The following is a 23,667-nucleotide window of genomic DNA, read 5'->3' on the forward strand; positions in this document are numbered from 1 at the left end:
CAACCCGATTTGCTTGTGTCCACCCCAGCACTTAGTACAGTGCCTGGCACATAGTAGCTTAACAAATACCATCATCATCATTTCTCTCTCACTGGTCCTGACTGTGGAAAGATTTGTCTTCTGTTGTAAAAATCCCATTGTTTACATCATTTGAGTTGAAAATCTGATGAAGGTAGGTCAATTTCTTTCATTACTAATTGTAACATCACAGGCAGAGGACCAAATCTTCACTGTGGAAAAAGGCCATTTTGGCTCACTGGGTTTGTTTTCTATTCATTAACCCAACCATGAATGTATCAGTAACATGCACTCCCTCACCGCAATGAATGAGAACGATATTGCTTGGAGTTCTACAGTAGTTCACGTGACATATAGAATCCTCATTTCCTGCTACAAGTCATAACCCTCTTCTGCTCACAAAGACTTCACTGACATCTAAATCCTGTTACCAAGGTCAGCTCATCCCTCTTCAGCCTGGTCCTGGCTTGTGTTTTCAGAGCAGAAGTCCCTAGCCTGCTTTCCATACATCCAGCTAATAGGCAATGAACTAAACTGCTGCTGCAAATGAGTGACTAATCCACCCACTATCACATCCATATAGAATCCTAGGCAGAGAAAGAATAAGAAACAGGCTGACAGATCCTGGGGCTTTCTTTGGTATATGGAAGGTGGGTGGGAACACAAAATGCATGATAATTGGGCATACCTCTGTTTTCCTTGTAAATGGAACTAAAGTACACAGGCCTAAAGCCCGTTAATTGGCCTCACATTACTGAGGGCACAGCAGTCTGGGTGATCCTTGGGCTCTCAGGTACGGGCCAACTACAGGCCGTGGCTTCGATGAATGCGTCTCCCACTCAGGCCCAAAGAGTCCTAAAACCCTCACTGGCATATGATGGATCGGTACTAATGACTGGTTCATTCTGTAGCCCTGCACCAATCCACTGAGCCAGTTGGAACCTTGTTCTTACCCAATAATGTCAGTGTCCTCTCCTGCCCTTGGAAAATTCAAATGTCGCTACCGTATTTTCATTTGTCCATGGTGCTACTTCTTGCAGCCTTTCCTATCTAGTCTCCCTTTGGATCCCCATCATTAAGTCTTCTTGTTTCACAACATTCTTCTTGCTTTAGCTTGACTGCCCATTTAGCCTCACTTCCTAGCCCCAAGAAGACCACACTCTGGGGTTGGGATGGCTTGACTTCAAGACCCCTTCTGCAAAGAACCATCTCACATGGGATTATGATGTACACACATTCACCGTGACAGCCAACAGGCCCCACCCTATTTCATTTGGGTCTTTACTTAGAACACTCTGGACAGCAGCCTGGGCTGCACCACCCTATCACCATGAGCCACTTCTTCGCCTCTCTGCCCCTGAGCAAGTTACCCCTCCCTTTGGCTCCCATATCCATAAACTATGCTTATGTAGAAATCCTGCTTTTGCCTGAGAGATCCTAGCAAGTGAGACCAAAGCAGGGTTTTGATGCTTGGAAGACCCAGGTAATTGTGGCTGCCCAAATCTGATTTCAAACAAGTGACAACCCCACCATATCCCAATGCAGATTAGCTGTGACATCAACCCAACAGAATAGGGCTTGCTTTCCATTCCTACCCTTAAGCCGCTGCTCACACTTTAAGAGCAGCCCTTAAGACCACAGTGCCACTACAGTCAACTCCTTCATGCACCAGCTCTCCTGTTGTTATTCTGCATCTTTTCTTACTTGGCTATGACTCTAGATTGATTGTCAAAAATAAAAAAGAACTTTGAAATACAAAGCAGATGTTCTCCATTTTTCAAAGGACGGGGAAGAGGGAAGAAAGCAGCTGCTCCATGGCAGCACCATGTACCAGCACCACAGTAGATTTTACTTGTCCTTTCCCTTTTCTCCCTGCCTATCATTCACAACTTACCCACTTCCACCAAGCCTTCTTTTGGAGACATACTTGCACAAGTAGTATTTTTCTTTTATTGTATGATAGGAGTTTTTTCTTATAAGTATAATTGGTTTCCCAACCCAGAGGCTGGAAGGGCACAGCCAAGAACATGATGGGAGGGACATAGACTCCAAAAGCCCAGGGGAGTGGAAAGCAGATTTCGTCTCAACTCCTTCTCTCCCATGAACTTACTCACGCTTATTGTCTTTCCACCTCCACAGCTCCTTCAACCAGCAGAAAATAAGAAATGAATTCTGAACTTCTAGGCCCTCTGGAGGTTGGGAAAGAGGGAGGCCTCAGCAGAGGTAAGGGAAAGAGGCACGGGGTTTGGGTTACTTGGGGTCGATCTGTGATAAAGACTCAAAAATCCTGGGGAGGGGCTGAGAGAAGCGTGAGATGGTGGGGGTTGGGAGTCAGGAGGTAAGGGGTGAGGAAAGGTAGAGATTTATAAGTGACAGTAGACGCCATCTGACCAGATGCTCTGTGCTCTGACTGAGCTGAACCTTTGGGCTCCTCTCTGTGGGTGGAGGTAGAAAAATAAGTAGCTTTTCAGTGGGAGAGAGAACTGCTTGGAATTTTCCCCCTTCTACCTCCACACATTATCACATGGTTCAACCTCTGGGGCACGTGTCTGGCCTGGCGCAGGCGGCAACCACACTCAGGGAGCTTTGCCTCGGCATGACCTGCAGCAAGCCTTCCGATAATACCAGTGGGAACACAGCTTCACCTTCAGCACGAGGGCGCAGTTGGCTGTGGCTCTGTCCTCACAGTCATCGTCTAGGAGAAGGAAATTAGATTGTTAGGCAGTCACCACTCCCCAGTGTAACAAGGGCCTTGAAGAAGCTGCCACTCCCAGCAAACAGGGCCCCTCCCAACCCGGGTCCCTTCTCCCACCTGGTGCTTCAGTTGGGCACAGCTCGACTTGGCACACCTGCTTGGCCTCAGGTTTGGATGTTGGATCACACCCCTGACCCAGCTCCTCTCCTTGGTAACACTTAACCTCCCGCATCCTCACGCCCACGCCACAGGTCTTGCTACACTGTCAATAAAACCATGGGAGGAGGAGAAAGCGGGTGGGAGGCAGAAGAGGAGAAAAATGTAAGAAAGTGGTCCAGATGACTGGTCCCTCAGCTGGAACTTAAGAAACCAAAGTCAAACGGCTGAAACACAAACCCCTCAGAGCAAGTTCAGCTTCTGGTTCCCTGGAATTCTGTAACCCTAGGCTTTCTTCATCCTTCCACCACCAGCCTCCCTGGGGCCTGTCTAGACTCTGAGTGTCCCTTCAAGCCTCCAGGGTCAGGAGGTGGCCATTCCAAGGCCCAGGATCCCCAGCTTGTATAAATAACCCTCAGGAGATGCTCTGCAGAGAGGTGAGGCCTGCCCCTACCCCCTATGCCTGTCTCTGTTCCATCGAGGTAAGATGTGTCCTCATTTCCCATCCTTCCCCTCCTCAGCACCGTGAATTACCTATCTGATCTTTCATGTAATCTTTCCCACCCTTCACCCTCATCCCTGACTCCTTCACCAATTCAAGTTGCCTCCTCCTACCCATCCCCCTACCTGAGACCAGGCAGTGGTGAGCCACGTGGAGCAGGGTCTCTTGAAACAGGCTGCCTGCAATTCAGGTTTCGGGGAGGCCTCACAATGAGCTTCAGGGTATTCCCGGTACACTCCATTCTCCAGCCCTGCACACAGCACACTGCGGGCCTTCATGCCCCGGCCACAGCTGGCATTGCACTGGGGCAGTAGGAAAAGAAACATTATGTGAATGATATTGTCTAGGGCCTCCCTGGCACTTTGGTTTCAATCTGGGAGTGAACTTTACTCTTGCCTCCCCCAGCCCTTCTTCTCCCCTCAGAATGAGCTTGGGCAGAAGCCAATCAGGGGCTTTTCCGTCAGAATGGAACAGTCCTCGTGCTAAACCTCTGGCCTCCTGCTGTTCATGTCCCAATCCTTTCCAGTATTCCCTGCTTCTATGGACAGTTGCTTCCCTTGAGCTTCTCTTCCCCCACTCAAAAGGCTTCAAAATTCACCCAGAAAGGAAACCCCAAAACCTAACAACAACAACAACAACAAGGCAAAATAAAATAGAAGGACCCCCTCCCTCGCCCTTCCCCTCACTGTGCTGTACTCTGATCCTCTTACTCTTAGGAACATAAATCCTTAGAGGGTCTATTATAATAATATTAGTACTCATCAAATGCTTTTGTTCCATGAACTGTATTATGCATTCGAGTAGATACAAGACACCCCCTTGTCCCTGGGCTCATAGTGAAAGGAGTGAAAATAGGTCTATTACCCCCATTTTACAGAGAGGTTAAATGGCTAACCCAAGGTCATACAGAAGAAAGCGGGGACTATACCCAGTACTCTTTCCTCTAGGATATGTTTCTTCTGGACTAATTTTGAGTCAACAGCCTAACAGTGCGGCACCTGCCCGCTGTTTGGACTGAGACCAGGAATGCGACTTCCAGCGGGTTTTTACATTCGTTTCTCTGGCTTTGTGATTAAGGGGCCCAAAGGGCAACCTAGGGCTGAAAGGGCGTCTTCTGCCTCCAGACGGGACTACACGTAAATCTTCCCGGGCAGATTATCGGAGAGAGAACTAGCTAGCCAAGCAAGGGCAGTGGGCGAGGAGGGAGGAGGGAAGAGGAGGGAAGAAGAGGGAGGAGAGAAGAGGAGGGAGAAGGGAAGAGGAGGGAGGAGAGAAGAGGAGGGAGGAGAGAAGAGGAGGGAGAAGGGAAGAGGAAGGAGGGAGAGACAGAGCTCAACGTTTTCCTGGGGACAATGCTGCCATCTGCTGGCTGTTCAAAGGACTGGCAGTATTAGCTAATGTCCTTCCAGGCTTCCTCCGTAGCAGGAGGAAGGAAGAGCAGTTTGTGGGGGGGACCGTTGAAAAACACTGAGACTCCTGAATCCCACAGAAAATTCTTCCTCCTCATGCTTCTTCGGGCTCCTGATGAGGAGCAGCAGCAACGGAGAAGTTTACTGTCAGCTTCTAGACCAGCCAGGTACAAGCTGGGAAGCCCCTCACTCACACTCACCGGCTCCCACTCCTGCTCCACCCAGTGAGCGGGGCAGTTCCTGTCCCCGCAGGGGTAGATGGCCAGAGGCTTGGTCGCCGGGTCACACTGAGCGTCTGAGATCACCTTCCCTTCCATGTTGCGGCACAAGATGAAGCGGGTCATCCGTCCCTCTCCACACGCACCTGAGCACTTGGAGAAACACATAGTCATCCGGACAGCCCGGGGCCCTGTACCTTGGCTCAGTGACTCTGTAGACCCGAGTCCTCCAGCAACCCAGGGACTGGGGACAGCCTCTGCTCCCACTAGACATCCCCCCTATGGCTCGATGACAAAGAGAGGGAAAGAAATAAAGAAAAAAAAATCAAGCAAAAAGAAGTCCAGGGGAATCAATAATAAGATTTCAACTTGAAAATGAGATTGGTCGGACCACATGGGCAACTGCACATAATTTTTGAACTGCCCAGGGCCTCCTACCATTTCGTACCTGGACTCTAGTCCTGGAGAAAAACCTTAGTGGAGGCCTTGCCTCTAGTCAGCGGCAATTTGAGGAAACCTATATCGGGTTCTCTTTGGCCACTGGCTGCGCCATTTCCTTGACATGGAAAACCATGTCAAGTCTGGGTCCCACTGCCCTTTAGGGCAAGGAGGTCCTGCAAATGGGTGTGCCGCTTGGAGGCTCTTTTCATCTCGGGGCAGAGGAAACCTGGCTGTTGCAACTCACCGGGCCCCATTCAGAAGCCATCCAGTGCCAGTTGCAGGGGGGACCCTGACACTCCTTCTCACTGGCTGGTCTCATGGCGTCACTGCACAGGGGTGGTTCCACTGAGCAACGCACCTCCCTCCGCACGGTCCCCGTGCTTCCGCAGCGAGCAGAACACTGGCTCCCAGGAAAGAGAAGGAAGAAAACAGGCAGGAGGACCAAGAGACATTGGAAAAAAAAAAAAAAAGAAGGATTTTTCAGCTTTTACTGTAAATATTTGGAAAGCAAGTGCGAATGCCAAATCACCCTGCTGGCCTCTCAAACTGATCTGCCTAAGCTAGGCAGGAGTATGGACTCTTCTCAAGCAACTAGAATGAAATCATTTTAATATCTTTATGATGACAGGTGGGGAATGAGAGAACAAGTCAAGAATGGACAGAGACGGAAAGCACAGTGAGAGGAAAAGGGCCGGGCAGAGAAAATCCTTTGTCTATTTAAACGCACCAGGTAGATTTCATTCATTAGCAGCACACAGGAGATGATGACATTGGGCCAGAACAAATGTCAACCCAAGCATGTGATTCCTCCAATGATTGGCAGGAATAGATTTCCCAGGGGGACACCATGCTTAGAGTCCCAGGCAGGCTTGGGACAAAGGCAGGGCAATTCTGAGATTTTGACAATCTCCAGCAGACCTCGGTGGGCTGACGCTCAGAAACACTAGGGGCCCTATGCCCTCTGCTCCGAAAAAGTTCCCAGAGCCAAGGCAGCTCGTACCTCAGACCACTTCGACAGCTCCCACTGAGGGCCACAGGCCTGGCTCCTGCACATCTTCCTCCCTATGGGCCGCACTAGCCCCGCAGCCTGGCACACCTCATCGTAGACGGAGCTGTCAAAGCCAGGAGCCAGCATCCTCCAGCAGCGCACGGTCCGGGCCTGGTGACCTTCGCCACAGGTCCGGGAACACTCGCTCCACCGGCTCGTCTCCCACCTCCAAACAGGGATGCAAGAAGCACACATATATGATGTCAAAAGGGCCTATCCTGAACACCTTCCAGAGAAAGAGCCCCTATTTCCTGGTCTGACTCCAAAATGGGCAATTTCCCTTCCACCCTGCACTCTTCCTTCCCTCTCACCTTCTTCACTCTGGGGCAACTACCAACCAGCTCATGCAGGGAGATGACAGGTGTGCTTCGTCATCATCCCCATCCATATCTACTGAGCCTTTACTGAGTATAGAGCACTGTTCTGAGCACTTGTTAGCATAAGACACAGTTCCTGGCCTCAAGGAGCTTATAGTTTAATGGGAAATCCCATGATTATCCTTGGAAAACTGACTGCTTTAGGACACTGTTTCCCGACCAGTGATCTGTGACTCTGGTCTGTGTTCCAGGTGAAGTCTGAGAGAGTTTTTTTGTTCTGTTCTGACAGAAGAAAAGCCCAAGAGAAGGGAACAGAATTGAGACCAGGGGCAAAAAAGGCAAAACCTTACCATAAAGAAATTCCCTTTTTGTTTACATTTTAGAAAGAACAGTTGGTTATATTTTTCTCAAGGGTTCTATACCCATAATTCCATTTCACCTTTTCTAGTTTGTCATCCAAAAGGTTGAAAAATACATTTCTAGAGAATGTCCAGCCACCCTCCTCCCAACCCCTGAGTAGCAGGAACACCCCTCCTTGGGTCCTTGCTCTCCCATCACCTGCCTCACTGTTTTTTTTGTGACTTAAGTGTCCAGAGGACTTCCTGCTTATCCCTTGTCCACTACCTTGTCTCTGTCCACTATAGGGCCAGTTAGGCCCGCAGGATCTCCTTCCCCATATGGCTCACCTGGGTTGGCAGTCTCTCCCCGTGCAGAGTTCGTGTGTAGGCTCGGGCCTGGTCAGAGCATCACAGTAGGCCTCCTCCACTTCCACTCCATCATAGCGCACACACATGGCATAGGAGGTGCTGATGCCTACTGGACAGCGGGAGCTTACCTTAGCCCAGGGCCTGCCAGGCCAAGAACAGAACCAAAACTCCTGCCTGGCAGAGCAGACAGGCGGGGACCCTCAATTCAGACCTGGGTTCATACATGCCTTCACCCAGAGCCAGGACCAACAAGCTCTTGCAAGAACAGTTATCCCCCAGTAGTGATGACTGTCTTAAAGGTGAAGAAACAGTCACTGAGCATCAAATGCATAGAGTCAACAGAGGATCCAGGAAGGATACCCAGGAGTGTTGTCTCCTAATGCAGTACCTGGGCCTCTGGATCACAGGGTCTCTTGTTGCCCATGGGGCTCTGGCTGGCTCCCTTGATCAGGACTGCCATCTCCAAGTTAAGGTAAATGCCAAAGACAGACTGGAGTTCAGCAAGTCAGGGATATTTGAATCCAAGAGCTGAATCCTCAGGGCCAGCTTGTTTTCAGCTGGGCATGACCTTATTTATTAAGCTCCAGAAATGGAAGGCTCCTGCACCAGAAAAAGGGGTGCCATGTCTCAGGAGCCTAACCATTGAAGGAAATGACCCTCAGCCCCTTGATGGGAGGGTCTCTACATTAAGAGGAATCTCTCCCCTTCCCACCTTATCCTACTGGCCTGTCTCTTCCTTCTCCACTTGCCAAACCATTGGACTTCCACCCCAGACTTGGGGCTGTGCAGAAGGATCTACCTGAGGCACAGGAGGAACTGCAGGGGGCGTAGGCAGAGACCTTCCAGCGGTACATGTCAGCCAGGCTGATGTCATCATGGCCAAGGGGTCGCACGTCAAAATCATTGCTGGAAGAAAGGCAAGGGTGAGACCTTGGGAGAGGCAAAGGCTGTGAGTGCTTCACTCTAGGGGTCTGGCTCCCCCCACAGCTCCCTATTTGGAGGAGAGTTAGTCCTGCTCTGGCCCCAGGGTGGCTCTTCCTATGCTCCCTCTACCCTGCTTGGTTTGAAATCTGTCATCTCCAGGGGAGGTGGGTTTTTTTTTAAAAAAAAAAAATTCATATGTCTTCGCCTAAGGTTTAATGGTTTCTTTCTTCCTCCTGCTCACCCTGGCCACTTCTCAGATACCTAAGAGACAGCTGTTTCTGGCTACCTGAAGCACTAGTCCACCATGATTTGGGGGCAACAACATAACGAGCTCTGCATGAAGCGGAAACCTAATCATCCAATTGAGACATATGCCAGAGATCCCTGGTTCTTCTTCTGGGAAGCCTCCTTAGAAGCAGGTCACAACTTCTCTCCTCTTCCCAATCGGCTTATAGGGTCCACACTCCCCATCCACCAGCCTCTGACCCTGAACCAACCCAGAAATGTTCTCCAAGTCACCCAGAGAGTTGCATAAACCTTATCTGATTCACAACCCGACTACAGGGCAGGGATGGGTCAGGTAGCATACAGTCACAGAGATGGGAGAGACATTGGCTTAGTGGAAAGACCACGGGCTTGGGAGTCAGAGGTTGAGGGTTCGAATCCCAGCTCCGCCACTTATCAGCTGTGTGACTTTGGGCAAGTCACTTCACTTCTCTGTGCCTCAGTTACCTCATCTGTAAAATGGGGATTAAGACTGTGAGCCCCATGTGGGACAACCTGTTTACCTTGTATCTACCCCAGCGCTTAGAACAGTGCTTGGCCCATAGTAAGCGCTTAACAAATACCATCATTACTATTTTTAGTGGAGCCCCCTGCCTTCAGAGACAGACAGGAAGCAGAAGCTGGCATGATTCTGCCCAATGTCTAAGGGATGACTTCTGCTTGCACAGTGTTTGGGAACGATATTTAAAAGTCAGCAGCAGCTCACCACCTCTAAGATCCCACATGACTTTGGGTGGATGTTGGAAGAAGGAGGTAGAAAATGATGGGGAGTGGCACCCTGACCCTTTAAAAGGAAAGAAACTGAAAACAACAAATGGGTAGAATCCCAAAAGGGGAAGACAGGAGAGACGAGAGTCAAGGAGCAACTGAAGTTGGAGAGTTGCTCCATGAGCCAATACAGTACATATGGAGTGAGGAATCAGACTAATCCAGTCCTTTTCCAACCATAAGTTACAAGTAGCTCTTCTCACCTTTCAGTGCCTGGGGCTTGGAGAGGCTCTACTTGATGGCTGGGCCCAAAACGATCTAGAGAGCTTGAAACAGATCCAGGAAGGGGGTTCTTCCCAGCAGCCATGGAGCTGCGGTTAGCACCTTTCTCCTCGTCTCCGGTTCTTGCTTCAGCCCTCAGAAAGCTGTCCAACAGGGTCTTGGCGGTGGGTCCATTCTGGGGCCCTTCCATCCACCCGCCACCTGGCTTGCTCCACCGCCCCAGGGTGGAGTTCCTCCGGCCAAACCTGGTGGCCAGTTGCTGCATTTCCCAGCAGAAGCCGGCATGGTGGGAGTCGCGGTGACAAAGTCTCCGGTACAGCTGCAGTTGGGACGTCCCAGGCCTGCCCTTCCCCAGGAGCTCAGTCCCCACCAAGGGCTGGGGGATGGCAGTGCTGGTGGGGATCTGATTCAACCGGAGGGCTGAAAAAGACAGTGGAGACATGAGCACATAGAAGAGAAATTCCCACCACCAGCCTTTCACCCGCAGAGTGTTGTCATGCCAATGCAGGATGCAGGAGGAACCAGCAGCACTGATTTATCAAGACTATGTGATCCTTCATTGGTAGGTCTGCCTGGCAGTTATCCAGCTAGTCATGGGGATAAGCTACTCTTCTTTTTTAATTTTTTTAAATGGTATTTGCTAAGCATTTACTAAGTGCCAAACACTGTTCTAAGCACTGGGGTAGATTTAAGCTAATTAGGTTAGACACACTCCCTGTTTGGCAAGAGGCTCACAGTCTAAATAGGCAGGAGAACAGGAGAACTGAGGCACAGAGAAGTTAAGTGACTTGTCCAAGGTCACACAGCAAGTAATTGTCAGAGCCAGGATTAGAACCCAGGTCTTCTGACTTCCAGGCCCATGCTCATTCCACTAGGCCACGCTGATTCTCTTACTGTGGAAGGCCACAGCTCAGGGGCTCCCAACACAAGGGCAAACAAACTAACAATTTATCCAGTTTGTTCCTTCTGAAATAGAAAGGTCTGGAATCATGGGAATCCTTTCTGTGCAGAGGTGTTCCTTTCTCTTAGGATGGAGTACCATTTCTCTCCACTCGAGGATTCTCACTGTGGAAGAGTTCCTGGCCTCTAGGCCCAAGAGCAATGTGACAGGAGACTTTTAGCTCTTAACTGGATTCAGTTCGCTTTACTGGCTTTTACAATTTTAAAATCATAAATGGGTCTGCATTTACTCATTTACTTGTTTATCTGGGTAGAATGCCATCCCTACAGTCAGTCTTCAGCAAAAGTACCTTGGATAGAAATTCCCCACCTGTAGACTGTAAGCTCCTTGCGGTCAGGGATCGAGACTACCAACTCTGTTATATTGTACTTTCCCAAGTCATCAGTACAGTGCTCTGCACACAGTAAGTGCTCAAAAAATATAATTGATTGGTTGATTGTAAATACTCTAAAGAGTCTACTCAGACATGTTATTTGGCCGATTCACTTCTGCAGCATACAGAGATTCCAAAAGATCTGTACTGTACAGGGTGGTCCAAGGTAAAGAGACCCCAACAAATGTAATGGTTTCAGAAGTTCCTCTTGATCTTGGGTCGCCCTGTTAAGGACCACAAGCATTAGAAAACTCCATCACGGCCCCTCCCTCTGGGAATAATAATGTTGGTATTTGTTAAGCGCTTACTATGTGCAGAGCACTGTTCTAAGCGCTGGGGAGATACAGGGTAATCAGGTCGTCCCACGTGAGGCTCACAGTTAATCCCCATTTTACAGATGAGGTAACTGAGGCACAGAGAAGTTAAGTGACTTGCCCACAGTCACACAGCTGACAAGTGGCAGAGCTGGGAGTCAAACCCATGCCCTCTGACTCCGAAGCCCAGGCTCTTTCCACTGAGCCAAGCAGCTGGGACCATACTGATTTCATATTAGAATGTTGCTTTCATAGGACCTGCCCCACATGGTACTAATCAAACAATCGATGGTATTTCCTGAGCACATACTGTGTGCAGAGCACTGTACTAAGCAATACAACAGAGTTGGTAGACACAGTCCCTGGAATCCATCAAATGTTCTCTCTCTCTAGGACCCAGCAGAGCTCCCATGGATTTACATGGCTCTAACTTCAAAGGGCTGAAATGGTCCTCATGGCGTGTCTCCCCATAAGGCTAAAAATGGAGTGGGACCAACTAGCCCAACCTTTCTTTCCAGGGGATAAAGAGAGAGGCCCAGGCAGACACCCTTCTCTCTGTTTCTCTCCACTCAGAGATCTCTTTCTCCTCTCCCGAAGTTCCCACTCCCACTTTCCCACCCTACTCATAGTCATGGAGAGCAAACAAACCCATGTCTGTTTCTCCTGCTATCGCCACCTCCTCCTTTCCTTGTCCTGTAGCCTGGTACACACGTCCCAGCCGGAAGCCAAACTTCAGTCCATCCTCTCCTGGAGAAGAACTCCAGCCCCCGGTCTGAACTGTGGAGTTCCTTTGGAAGAAGCCCCCACTGTCAAAGCTGATGTCCCCCGCCTCACTGTCCGGCGAGAATCGGCTGCCCACCTTTCCCGTAGAGACAGAGATCCAAGACGCATTGAAGTCAACAGCTGCCCTGGGTTCGGCCAAATTCGACTTCTGATTTTTGTACCTGTGGGACTCTGGGAGATGGAGATGAAGGGGAGTTTCCAGGGCAGGAGGAACTGTGTGGAGAGCAGGAGCCAGCACCCTGGGCACAGTGTAGTCATAGGATATATATGGCATCTTCCCATTGAAGTTATAATACTGGAAACAAGGAATACAATCAACGGTAATTATTGAGAACTTGCTATGTGCAGTGCACTATACAAACAAGTGCTCTAGTGTAGCCATATCATGCAAATTAGCATGGAAGCTCAGGGACAAGCTTGGAAAAAATTAGGATAAGCCTGAAAGTCTGCCCCTAAAGGAGGAAAAGTGGTTAGAATGGACCAATATCGACCTCATCAGCATATCGTGTAATGCTGTTCTAGCACTGATGAGCACTGATCAGATTCCTTTTCCAAATCTCTCTGAATGCCTTCTAGCAGCCCACCTAAAATTTAGACCCTTTAGAACAAATCCAGAGGAAATGCAGGAAAAGCACACAGGATAAAGATACTGGGACCTCCCACCTCCTGCTCCTACAGGACTGACTCGATGCATTCTTGCATCTGTTACCCCTGCACCTGTATAGCAATGGACTCAGTCCAGGATAGGGAGGAGGGGGGCTGGCTTGAAAGGCACCTCACGAGTCTCTTCCCTTCACCCAACATACCCTTTTTCTGGGTGCTTTCTTAGCCCATGGCTGCTCAGCTAGACAGGCTGCTTAGTGCCAAAAGAGGAAGGGATGGATGTTAGGAGCTTGTACCCCTTCAGCTTGGGTGCCCCCCAACCTCAAGTACACATCTATCCTCCCTCAACCGCAGTAGGGAAGGAGATGTTTTTAATACATCTCCAGGCAAGACGATAATGGCAGCTGCCAAACTGTTGCCACATCCCTGCCCTGAGCCACCTCTGCCATTTCTCTTTTTTTGTTTTTTTAAATGGTTTCTGTTAAGTGTTTACTATGCGTCAGGCACTGTACTAAGGGATTGGGCACAAAGTGCTTTTCAAATACCATAGAAAAAAAAAAGGTTGGACACTGTCCATGGCCCATGTGGGGCTCACAGTCTCATTCCCCATTTTACAGATGAGGTAACTGAGGTGCAGAGAAATTAAGTGACTTGCCCAAGGTCACACAGCAGCCAAGCGGTGGAGCTGGGATTAGAATTCAGGTCCTCTGACTCCCAGTCCCATGCTCTGTCCACTAGGCCATGCTGCCTCACAGTTCTTCCTGGATCCACTGCATCAAAATATTGTCTCTGGGATCAGATGACACAACTAGGATTAAGAGACTAGGGAGAGGCTGAAGTAAAAGGAATAAGAGTGAGTGATTACTTGTTGGGTTGGGGAGGCAGGTGAAAGAGTGGAGGCTTGTGCTGGGCTGCACTGATGAAGAAAACTAGGGCTTGTATTATAACAACAAACAACCCAACTCCTGACCATTGGCTTAAAAGCTCTCCGTTAGCCATCTCCCTCTTTCTCATCAACCGTCTTCTCCCAATCTATCTGAGCTCAGGATCTTTGCTGCCCACAAACAATCCTCCAACCATTCCTGGCTATCCACTTTGGAGTGTGATCCACTGCTCTCAACTTTCCCCCTGCTGGGAATGACTGCAGGGGACTGAGAGCCAAGGAAGCTCTGGAGTTATAAATCCCAGAAGCATCTGAGATTTGGAGACCCAAAGGATCTCCCATTTCATCCCTGCTCTCTCAGGTTCACAATGACCTTGGAAGGGGACATCAGGAAAGAACCCAATTCAAATGGAGATATGATGGAGATATGAGGAGGCATGAGATATTGTTTCTAGATCTTCACAGCCCATCAGAAGCCAGATGATATAAGGAACCAGAATTAAGGCTTAGGTACTATTAACATAAGTCCACCATTACCTCCAGAGGAGAAACATGAGAATCTACAGAAGAAACCTCCATCTTCTGCCCAACCATACCCTTCCTAGGACACCTCTTTTAGGCCATAAAAGGCAAAAGGCCAATCCAGGAGGCAACTCCTCTCCTCCCCATAACATTCTCCACCCCCTCCCTCCCCACCCCCACCTCAGACTCTGTTACATACCATAGCATTCAGAGACTGGTTGGTGGGGCCCTGGGCGATGATGTATTCCAGCCCATCAGCATGCAGGCTGGGCGGGCGGCGGTACTTGAATAAGGTGCCGGCCACTCGGAAGTTTTGCGGATTGTCAATGACAGAATTCCCATTGAAGAAGTAGTGTCCCGCTTCATCTGCCAGGGCTGAAGACAGACCGTCAACATAATGCAGAGGAGGAAATTAACTCCTAGGTAAATGGGAAGGAAGGTGGTTCTCCTCCCAAATTTAGCAATATACAACATGGATTCCTGTCCAGTCAGCCTTAGGGTCAAATCGTAGCCAGAAAGCTCAGGGGAAGCCAACATTTAAGTACCTTCTTTGAATTTTACTTTCCAAACCAAAAGGTACAACTTTTTCTTCCATGGTATTTGTTAAGCACTTACTATATGCCAGGCACTGTACTAAGCGCTGGGGTAGATACAAGCTAATCTGGTTGGGCATAGTCTATGTCCCAAATGGGGCTCACAGACTTGATCCTCAGGAAGTTAAGTGACTTGCCCAAGGTCACACAAGTGGTGGAGCCGGGATTAGAACCCAGGTCCTTCTGACCCCCAGGCCTGTGCTCTATCCACTAGGCCAGGCTGCTTCACTCTCAGTAACTGGTCATTCCTGCTGTGGAGTGGTCAAGTGGGACCAGGTAAAGGTTGGGGATGGGAGGGGAGGGAGGAAAGGCTGAATGAACAGAAGGTGCCATATGCACAGAGAAGCCAAAATCCCAGTAAGGGAAAAGCAGGTAGGCCCATATATAGGCCTTCTCCTTTACCAAGGATATTCTCTGTCTTCCTGCGTTCAATGATGAGGATGTCCATGGCGCCACTGGGAATGTTGGTGACAAACACGTAGCCTGTTAAGAAGGAAAAATACTCGATTGGGATAAAGAAGCCACACCACTACATATTAGCATGGAAAGCTGACTTTGCTTAATGGAGGAGCCAGTGCCTTATCAGTGAAAGGAATGAAAGGGGTCCAAGCTATAGAAGCCACATCCGGGGAGAGGAGAAGGGAAAATTAGTCAATTAACTAGTATCAATTAAAGCTAGCCCACAACTGTCACTGCTGTGGTCAAGGTATTCAGGTTTTACCCTATTAAATCAGAAGTTACCTCAGGGAATCAAGGGAGAAGAAGGAGGCAGGCCCAGGAGAACCTGTTCAGGAACCAATCAATCACATTCATTGAACGCTTACTGTGGGAAGAGCACTAAGTGCTTGGGAGAGTACAATATAACAAAGTCGATAGACAGATTCCCTGTCTACAACAAGCTTACAGTCTAGAGGGATGGAAAGTAACTCAAAGATTTTGTGATCCACACACATCTCCAAATGGGCCAGGGGCTGGGGAGTGAGTGAAAATGGGGATGTGTAACTGGCACCTTGTCTGATGGGATCATAGGGTGGGAACAGGGGTACCAGGAGCTGAGAAACCATTACCAGGTGAACTCCTTTGCACTGTTACTGACCTCAGAGAGGTGAAGCTAGAGCCTTGGCAGGGAAGATATGGGATCCCCACTCTCCAGGCTGGAAATAACCCTTCCCAAGAGGCCTGCTGGGGAATCCATGGGGCACATCAATGGGGTGTACCTAACTGTGAGATCCCCTTTCGGAAGCTTCCCGAGACCCGGTAACAGGTGCTGCCATCCCCACCACACACCCGGCATCTGTCCATCGTCTGGGAAGAGTAGAGGCTTCCGTCACACCCAACCGGCTGCAGCCAGAAAAGAGATTACGGTGGTTTCCCAGGAGCTCCCAAGATTTGATCCTTCTGTCCCTTAATGTGTCCTTCTTGTATTCACCAACTTTGCTTGTTTTTCCCACCCTTGGCACCCAGAACCAGCAAGGGGTAGCCTCAAAGACACCGTCTTCCTGTGAGACAACGAAAATTGGTCATGATGATAATGGGATTTGTTAAGTGCTTACTGTATGCCAAATCCTGCAGTAAGGGCTGGAGTAGATATAACAGAATCAGGTTGGACACAGTCCCTGTCCTAAGTGGGGCTCATGGTCTAAGAGAGAGGGAGAACCATGTATTGGAATCCCCAGTTTACAAAGAAGTTAAATGACTTGTCCAAGGTCCCACAGCAGACCAGTGGCAGAGTCAGGATTAGAACCCAGGTTCTCTGACTCCCAGGCCCGTGCTCCTTCCTGTAGGCCATGCTGCTCCTCACACTAGTCCGTGTGCGCTAGTTTAACCACCAAAGTATGGCGGGTCCATGGGCGATGTGACAAGAGTAGTTTGTGGGTGAGTAAACCACCAGGCTGATGAGTTGCATGGGTTATGTGATGAGTGTTTTGTGAGTTGGTAAACCACCAAGCTGATGGGCACCAAGGCTGGGGAAGACAGATATTGTGTTTGCTGACAAAAGGTGGGACTTGAAGGTGCTCACATATGATCCAGATACTCAGGAGCTAATCACTACTGGAAGATTTCCATAACGGAAAGCGAGGAGGGTGTCCTTCTTGGCATTACATGGGGTACTGTTTAGTTACAGCTGAGGGCCAATAAGAGCTCAGCAAGACACCTCCTTGACCGATAGGAGCTACCTAAACTCCCACCTCCCTTTCTTGGGTTGGTCATACCTCACATTTGCCACTGATGCAGACTCCCTGATACAGCCGTTCCTTACAGGAGGTCCCATCCTGTGCCTGCGCTATTAACTGCCTCTCCCCGCTTCGAGTGGTACACTGGAGGTCACAGGGTTTGTTGGAGATGCTGGTGTAGTCATCTACAGAGCAGAGGAATGGACATGAGTCAGATTCAGAACTGAGTTACCACCACGTAGCAGAGGCAACAGCTGGGAGGCGGGGATGGCTATTACTGCACAGTATTGGGGGCTGAAAGCCAGGAGCCATCCATTGGGTATTCCCAATGTGCTAGTTGAGTCAATACACTTCCTTGCTTTAAGACTACCCTGCTTCTTTTTCCATTACGCTCTGGGCTCCCCTCAGCATTGAAGTTCGGGTCCTCTCCACGACTTTTCCACCTTTAATATGGAGGGATGGAAACAATGACCACAAAGAAGGCTTCCACATCCAGGCCCTCCTTTCCACTCTTTCTCCTCCTCCCCAGTGAACCCCACTCGTTCCCCAAGCCCCAGGGTGAAAGTTAGACTTTGGTTCTTGGGAGGCAGCAGGGTGTGCTTTCTTGAGGGGGGTGCAGGACCAAGAACCATGGACTCACCAGGGTAGAGAGGCATCCAGTGGTAATAGTATTTCCCAAAGGCCTTGGCATTAAAACTGGAACACTGCTGTTGCTTAAAACTGTCCGCGTTAGCAGGGCAGGGCTACAAAACACACAAAAATCCCCAGCCCTCATGATCAGTTCAGGACATCAACAAGGAGCAGCAGAATTCAAATCCCCTAAGCAGATGACTTCTGCCACTGGCAGAATATATCTTCTCCTGGTGCGCCTGTGTCATCAGCAGAAATCAGAACTAGATATTGTATCCAGACCAGCCTCTCTGGGTGTCCTGAGTAAAGCATTCTATCATCCAAAGTGGCCATCCCTCCCACTCTTGTCCTGACTGAGCCCATTTCCACCTTTCATTTGACCAACCAATAATGGTGCCCATGCTCAGCTACTGGATTTGCCAGTCTTCCAGGATTGTGCGGAAGCAGGCAGTGTGAAAACAAGCCCTTACCTCTTGCTGACATAGCTGATAGTGCTTGGACTGTCCAGTACACAGAGGGGTATTTATTTCCTGGGCGGTGAGGAGCCTGCAAGGCAGAGAAGGGTTAAAACAGGGGAGGAAGGAACAACGGGGTTAGAATTCCACACAAGTGGAAAATTCCAGGTGATTACAGAGAAGACAGAGCACAAGAGGAAATGTACTGGCTGTCTCTGTCTGCAGATATATTGCATGCTTCTAAGTCAGATTGGCTTTCCATCTTCCAGGCTTCTACTGAAAGCCACAATCAAAAAGTTAAGACAAAGGGAGCAAGGCTTGAGTTCAACAATCCATGACATTTATTAAGCACTTATTGAGCACAGAGCATCAGCAGCAGCAATGGTATTTATTGAGTGCTTAATAATAATAATAATAATAATAATAATAATAATGATGGCATTTAAGTGCTTACTATGTGCAAAGCACTGCTCTAAGTGCTGGGGGGATACAAGGTGATCAGGTTGTCCCATGTGGGACTCACAGTCTTCATTCCCATTTTACAGATGAGGTAACTGAGGCACAGAGAAGTTAAGTGACCTGCCCAAAGTCACAAAGCTGACAAGCGGCGGAGCCGGGATTTGAACCCATGACCTCTGACTCCCTAGCCCGTGCTCTTTCCACTGAGCCACGAATGGAAGGTGCGGAACACTGCATTAAGCAGTTGGGAGAGTACAAGTTAGAAGACACGTTCCCTACCCACAAGGAGCTTACAGTCTAGAGGGGCAGACAGACATTAATATAAGTAAATTACAGATATGTATGTAAGTGTTGTGGGGCGAAGGGTGGGGTGAATATCAAGTGCACAAAAGGAAACAGGTCCAAGGGAAGTGGTGGTGGCAAGTACCTTCCTTCTGCTTAGTGTTCCTTCTGTGGTGTCCACTGACTTTACAGCAACCCCTCCTACCCACAGCTTCAAGATCACGCAAATTACCTTTGAAACAGGCAATGCCTCTCCCGAGACATCACCCCTCCTCCACAGGTCCGGGAGCACGTGGACCAAGAACTCCATTCCCCCCACCATTTGGTGATCTCTACATCCCAGGCACTGGCTCCTTTGGACGCCTCACTGCTGTTCTGACAAAAACAGAGGAAGATCATTTGTAGAAGGCTGGGAAGAAGCAGAGTTCCTTTAAGATCACACCACGCATGCTGAAAGAGTTAATGCTATCTTCCTCCAAGGGAGTAACTGTAGGCACTGGAAGGATTGAGTTTGTTTCTCTCAACAAAGGGCACCATAACAGGTTCTTCCATGTTTTCTCTGTTTTAGGATACTTCTCAATAGCATTCCATTCCAAACCTTTGGGGGGGGGGGGGGGCAATGTGAACAAAAACCTACCTCTTAGACTGTGAGCCTTGTGTGGGATAGGGTCTGTGTGCAATTTCATTATCCTCTATCCACTCCTATGCTTAGCACAGTGTTTGGCATTTAGTAAGGACTAAATACCAGAAATGAGTTAACCTTGATTCACATGGAGAGAGGAACCACTAGAAATGGATCCCTTTTCTCCAGGCGTACATTGCTGAAAGAACATTACCTAGCTCTGCTATCATGCTCCATCCAAAATGAGGCACTGAAACATGTTCTGGTCTAATGGACTGGAAGCTAAAAGGAATGATGGCATCTTCTGGTGTACTGTAAAGTGGCTTTTGCAATGTTTTCCACCTCCTTAGTTGAAAGATCATAATTAGTAACTCAGTGAGGGAATAAATACAGGGCTACCTTCTGAAATGCTACTTGGGTCAAAAAGTAATATTTTGGGGAATACTATTGCTTGAATTTTCAGAGCAAATCTACTCAGTTTTACAAAGTCAAAACACTGCATTTTCATAATTGCCAGTGCTGCTGACCCAAAAGCTGAGGCTCTGAAATAAATCAAGCTGCATTCTTTCTGCTTCATACATCATTCCCAGCTCTTCGCCAACTACAAAGACTCAGGAGTCAGATCTCTGACCCCTGTAAGGAAAACCCAGTACTGTTATGCTAACCATTTTTGCTGTACAGCTGCTTGTAGAGTGCTGAGAACACCAAGATTCCCCTGCAGATGGTTCTATGGAGCCTGATCCTGGGCTAAATCAGAATAAGGAGAGGTAACTTCTGGGTCCCACGCGGCTTCTTGCCAATAGCCTGATTGCAAACAGTCTGTTCTGCCTTAGGCCTGAGAACAACCCCAGGGCAACTCCGATGTAACTTTCACAGGATGTCTGACTGGGGTGTTAAGTCTTTCACCGACTATATCAGTGCAAAAATAACTCAGACATAGCACACGGACAGAGATTAAACAAACCCCCCCAGTCAGCTCTGACAGACTAGGTTTATTTTGTTTGTTCTTGTCTGCAGCAGCCACCTTGACTCCCAACTCTGGGTTGTTGGAAACCGCTTGCAGTAGGAGGAAGGCTAATTTCTAGGAATCCAGCACTAATAGCAGAGGAGTGTGTGGCTAACACAATAATTACCCACCCACTAACACGGGGTCCTCTTCCAACACCTGGACTGCCTTAGACACAATTAAGCACGGACTGAGCTACCAGGCCAGATTTATCACTTAAGGCCCCAACCCTCTGACCCCAGAAAGGAATTCCCTATAGCTGATCCGATGGTGAGTTTTCCCTGCAGGTGGGCATCTTTTTTCACGCAGAAAAAAAAAAATTAAGCAATGGAAGCTGCGGACAACCTTCCAAATCTGGATCAGCTGAATTGGGTTTTTTGGAGGATGGATATTCAGGGGCCAGGCATGGGGCAGCTTGGGAAGGGAGGTGATGCTTTGAAAGGAGGAAGAGCAAAGTCACTGGAAATGCTGGCCTGCGGGCAGGGAAGTTTTGTGGAGAGGGGCAGATGGGTACGGAGGCCAAGCGACTTTAAAGGGCACCTCGGAGGAGGAGGGAGAAAATAATGGAAGTCAGTATGTTGGATGGGGGGCGGAGGGGAGCGTCCCCAGGTCTGGTAGCTAGATTTGCATTCCCCAACAGCCCAGAAGAAATGGGTAAAAGGAAGGAATACCGAGGGGAGGGAGCGGTGGTGGCTCCCGGGGGGGGGGGGTGGTCCAAGAGTGCTGCAGTCTCTGGCGAGGAGGGGAGGGAAGCACATCTGGTAGCTCCCAGAAGCAGCTTGGTGCAGAGGACAGTGCCTGGGCCTGGGAGTCTGAAGGACCTGGGAATCAGAAGGGCCTGGGTTCTAATCCCGGCTCCTCCACTCGTCTGCTGTGTGACCTCGGGCAAGTCACTTGACGTCTCTGCGCCTCGGTTTCCTCTTCTGTAAAATGGAGATTGAGACTGCGAGCCTCAGGTGGGCCAGGGGCTGCGTCCAACCCGATGGGCTTGTATCCCCTCCAGCGCTCGGTGCGGTGCCTGCTTATCAGATACCATCATTACTGTGGGGCTCGGCGGGGGCTGTTCTTACCTTAGTCAGGCGGGCGGCCGGGGCCGGCGCCAGAGGCGGCTGCAGCAGGAGCAGCAGCTGCAGCAGCTGGAGGGAGTCGAGCGGGACGGCCATGGGGCCGCGTTAGCGCGGCGCGACAGAGCCGCCGCCGGCAGCAGCAGGGAGGAGAAGAGCTGCAGCAACAGCAGCCAGGCGGTCCGGCGGTCGGCTCAATGCAGAGCCGCATGGCTGCCTAATTAATGACTTTGCGGCCTGCAGGCTGCCCGGGAGGGGGGTGATTGACAGGCCGGCCGGTCCCGGGGCGGCTCGCGGGCGCCCCCGCGTGGCTCCGGGGCCCCTCTGCGCGCCGCCACCAGCCCGGAGCCCCGCAGCCCTGAGGGAAGAAGGGGCCCCTGCGGTGTGGGCAGCCAGGAAGAGTCGGGCCAGCCGAGGGATGGGGTTCAGAAGAAGTTCGGAAGGGGAGGCGGCTACGTGACCCCGTGGGGTTGGATTTCCCACGCAACCAGGACCTCTCTTTGTGGCGGCCGGGGGAGGCCCGAGGCCCGGGCCAACTCCATCGACTGTGGGAAAGGAAATCTGCCAGGTGTCGCTTTACAGCCCCGGGGACGTGGTGGAAGGGCCTGGCTGGGCAGTGGTGGGGTCGAGGGGACACTCTCCCCCTTTGCCCACTCTTCTCTCCCCCTTCCATCTCCCCCTACAGTCCGGGACTGGAAGCCAACAAGCGGGACTGGCCAGGGCCATAAGCTGGAACAAATGGCCACCCTAATGGAGAGGGAAGGATGCCTCTGCCTGCTGTGATTGCCCCCACCTTCAACTCTTCAGGAACCAAGAAAGCAAACTGACGCCAGGCCCGGTAGGATGACGTATTCCTTCCATAGTCGATGCTGAGTCTGTTGAACTAGGCGCCTGGGAGCACACAGTGAAAGTAAAACCCACAGCCCCTACCTAGAAGGTTGGGTCTTGCATACGACTCTGGCCCCTTGTTCTGGGAGGGGCCGGGTCTCTGGCCCAGATCTCAATCAATCATCAATGGTATTTACTGAGCGTGTTAACCTGCAGGACTCCCTCTGCACCTGTGAAGGAGTTATCATATCTACTCTTGCCCAAGGTCTTGCCAAGCAAGAACACTTCATCTTTTAAAGCTCCCCTCCAGCCCTTCCACTAATAAAAGATTGTAGGTTCAATTTTATTCTTTCCACAGTGGTTATCAATCATTAATCACTGGTATTTATTGAATGCTTACTTTGTGCAGAGCACTGTAATAATGTTGGTATTTAATGTTGGTATTTAAGCGCTTACTATGTGCCGAGCACTGTTCTAAGCGCTGGGGTAGACATAGGGGAATCAGGTTGTCCCACGTGGGGCTCACAGTCTTCATCCCCATTTTACAGATGAGGGAACTGAGGCACAGAGAAGTTAAGTGACTTGCCCACAGTCACACAGCCGACAAGTGGCAGAGCTGGGATTCGAACTAATGAGCCCTGACTCCAAAGCCCATGCTCTTTCCACTGAGCCACGCTGCTTCTCCAGCGTACTAAGTGTACTAAGGGCTTATGAAATGTGTGTCTATTTCTGGGTGGTTTTTCCAAACTGGATGGTGCATTATACCTATATTATAAAATTTTCCTCAAATTAACCTGGTCTTTCTGTTTATAACAGTCAAAGCCATCACCGTCTACATTTTAATCATCTATTGTTTTGGCAAAGAATTACCTAGTGTGACATATGACGTGCACGTATTTCAATACTGAGGCAAATAGGTAAGAGCCCTCAATTTCTTAAGGAGCTAAACGTTGCATTCTATGCCCTAGCCAGCGCATTTACTGTGCCTGTTGGAATAACTCGTAGCAGTCAAGGTAGCCCATTTTCCACATGTGTGTTCTGTTAGCCAACCCCACTCTGTCAAGCAGATTTCCCTTCATTTTGAATTTACAGTAACATTTAGCTCTAACCACCCTAGCCTATCACCAACCAGAAAGCTTTCCCTCAGGCAAATTGGTTGCCGCTCCATTATTGTGCTAATTGCATATTGCTGCTGCTAGGTAGGTACTATGCAGCTTGTTTTAATTCCAAGTCTGAATGTGCTGGGATTCCCTTTTAAACCTGGTACTGGATTGTAATCTATATTTTCAAGATTTTGTGCTGTAAAGTCAGCCTTTGGTTTATACAAGGCCACAATCTGACAAGGTGTAAAATTATCTCCTCAATTTATCAAAGGGGGGGGTAACTGTAGATGCTAATTACTACT

The 23,667-nt window shown here is 49.6% G+C and overlaps 1 protein-coding gene across 1 annotated transcript; it reads right to left on the reverse strand.

The window, feature by feature from the left end:
• Positions 1–1,818: 1,818 nt before the first annotated feature.
• Positions 1,819–19,945, reverse strand: LOC100085418 (ADAMTS-like protein 2). The gene is made up of 19 exons (XM_039914351.1): positions 19,892–19,945; positions 18,975–19,117; positions 18,017–18,092; positions 17,557–17,659; positions 16,956–17,101; positions 15,960–16,083; positions 15,145–15,225; positions 14,349–14,524; positions 11,982–12,436; positions 11,198–11,268; positions 9,692–10,130; positions 8,311–8,417; positions 7,491–7,617; positions 6,440–6,653; positions 5,684–5,839; positions 4,981–5,151; positions 3,497–3,673; positions 2,831–2,975; positions 1,819–2,713 (listed from the first exon to the last, which is right to left on the reverse strand). The coding sequence occupies exons 1-19, from the start codon at positions 19,943–19,945 to the stop codon at positions 2,595–2,597; spliced, it is 3,084 nt and encodes a 1,027-aa protein (XP_039770285.1). The 3' UTR covers positions 1,819–2,594.
• Between the last annotated feature and the right edge of the window lie 3,722 nt (positions 19,946–23,667).

Source organism: Ornithorhynchus anatinus, chromosome 16 (assembly GCF_004115215.2).
Source record: "Ornithorhynchus anatinus isolate Pmale09 chromosome 16, mOrnAna1.pri.v4, whole genome shotgun sequence".
NCBI classification, from domain to species: Eukaryota; Metazoa; Chordata; class Mammalia; order Monotremata; family Ornithorhynchidae; genus Ornithorhynchus; species Ornithorhynchus anatinus.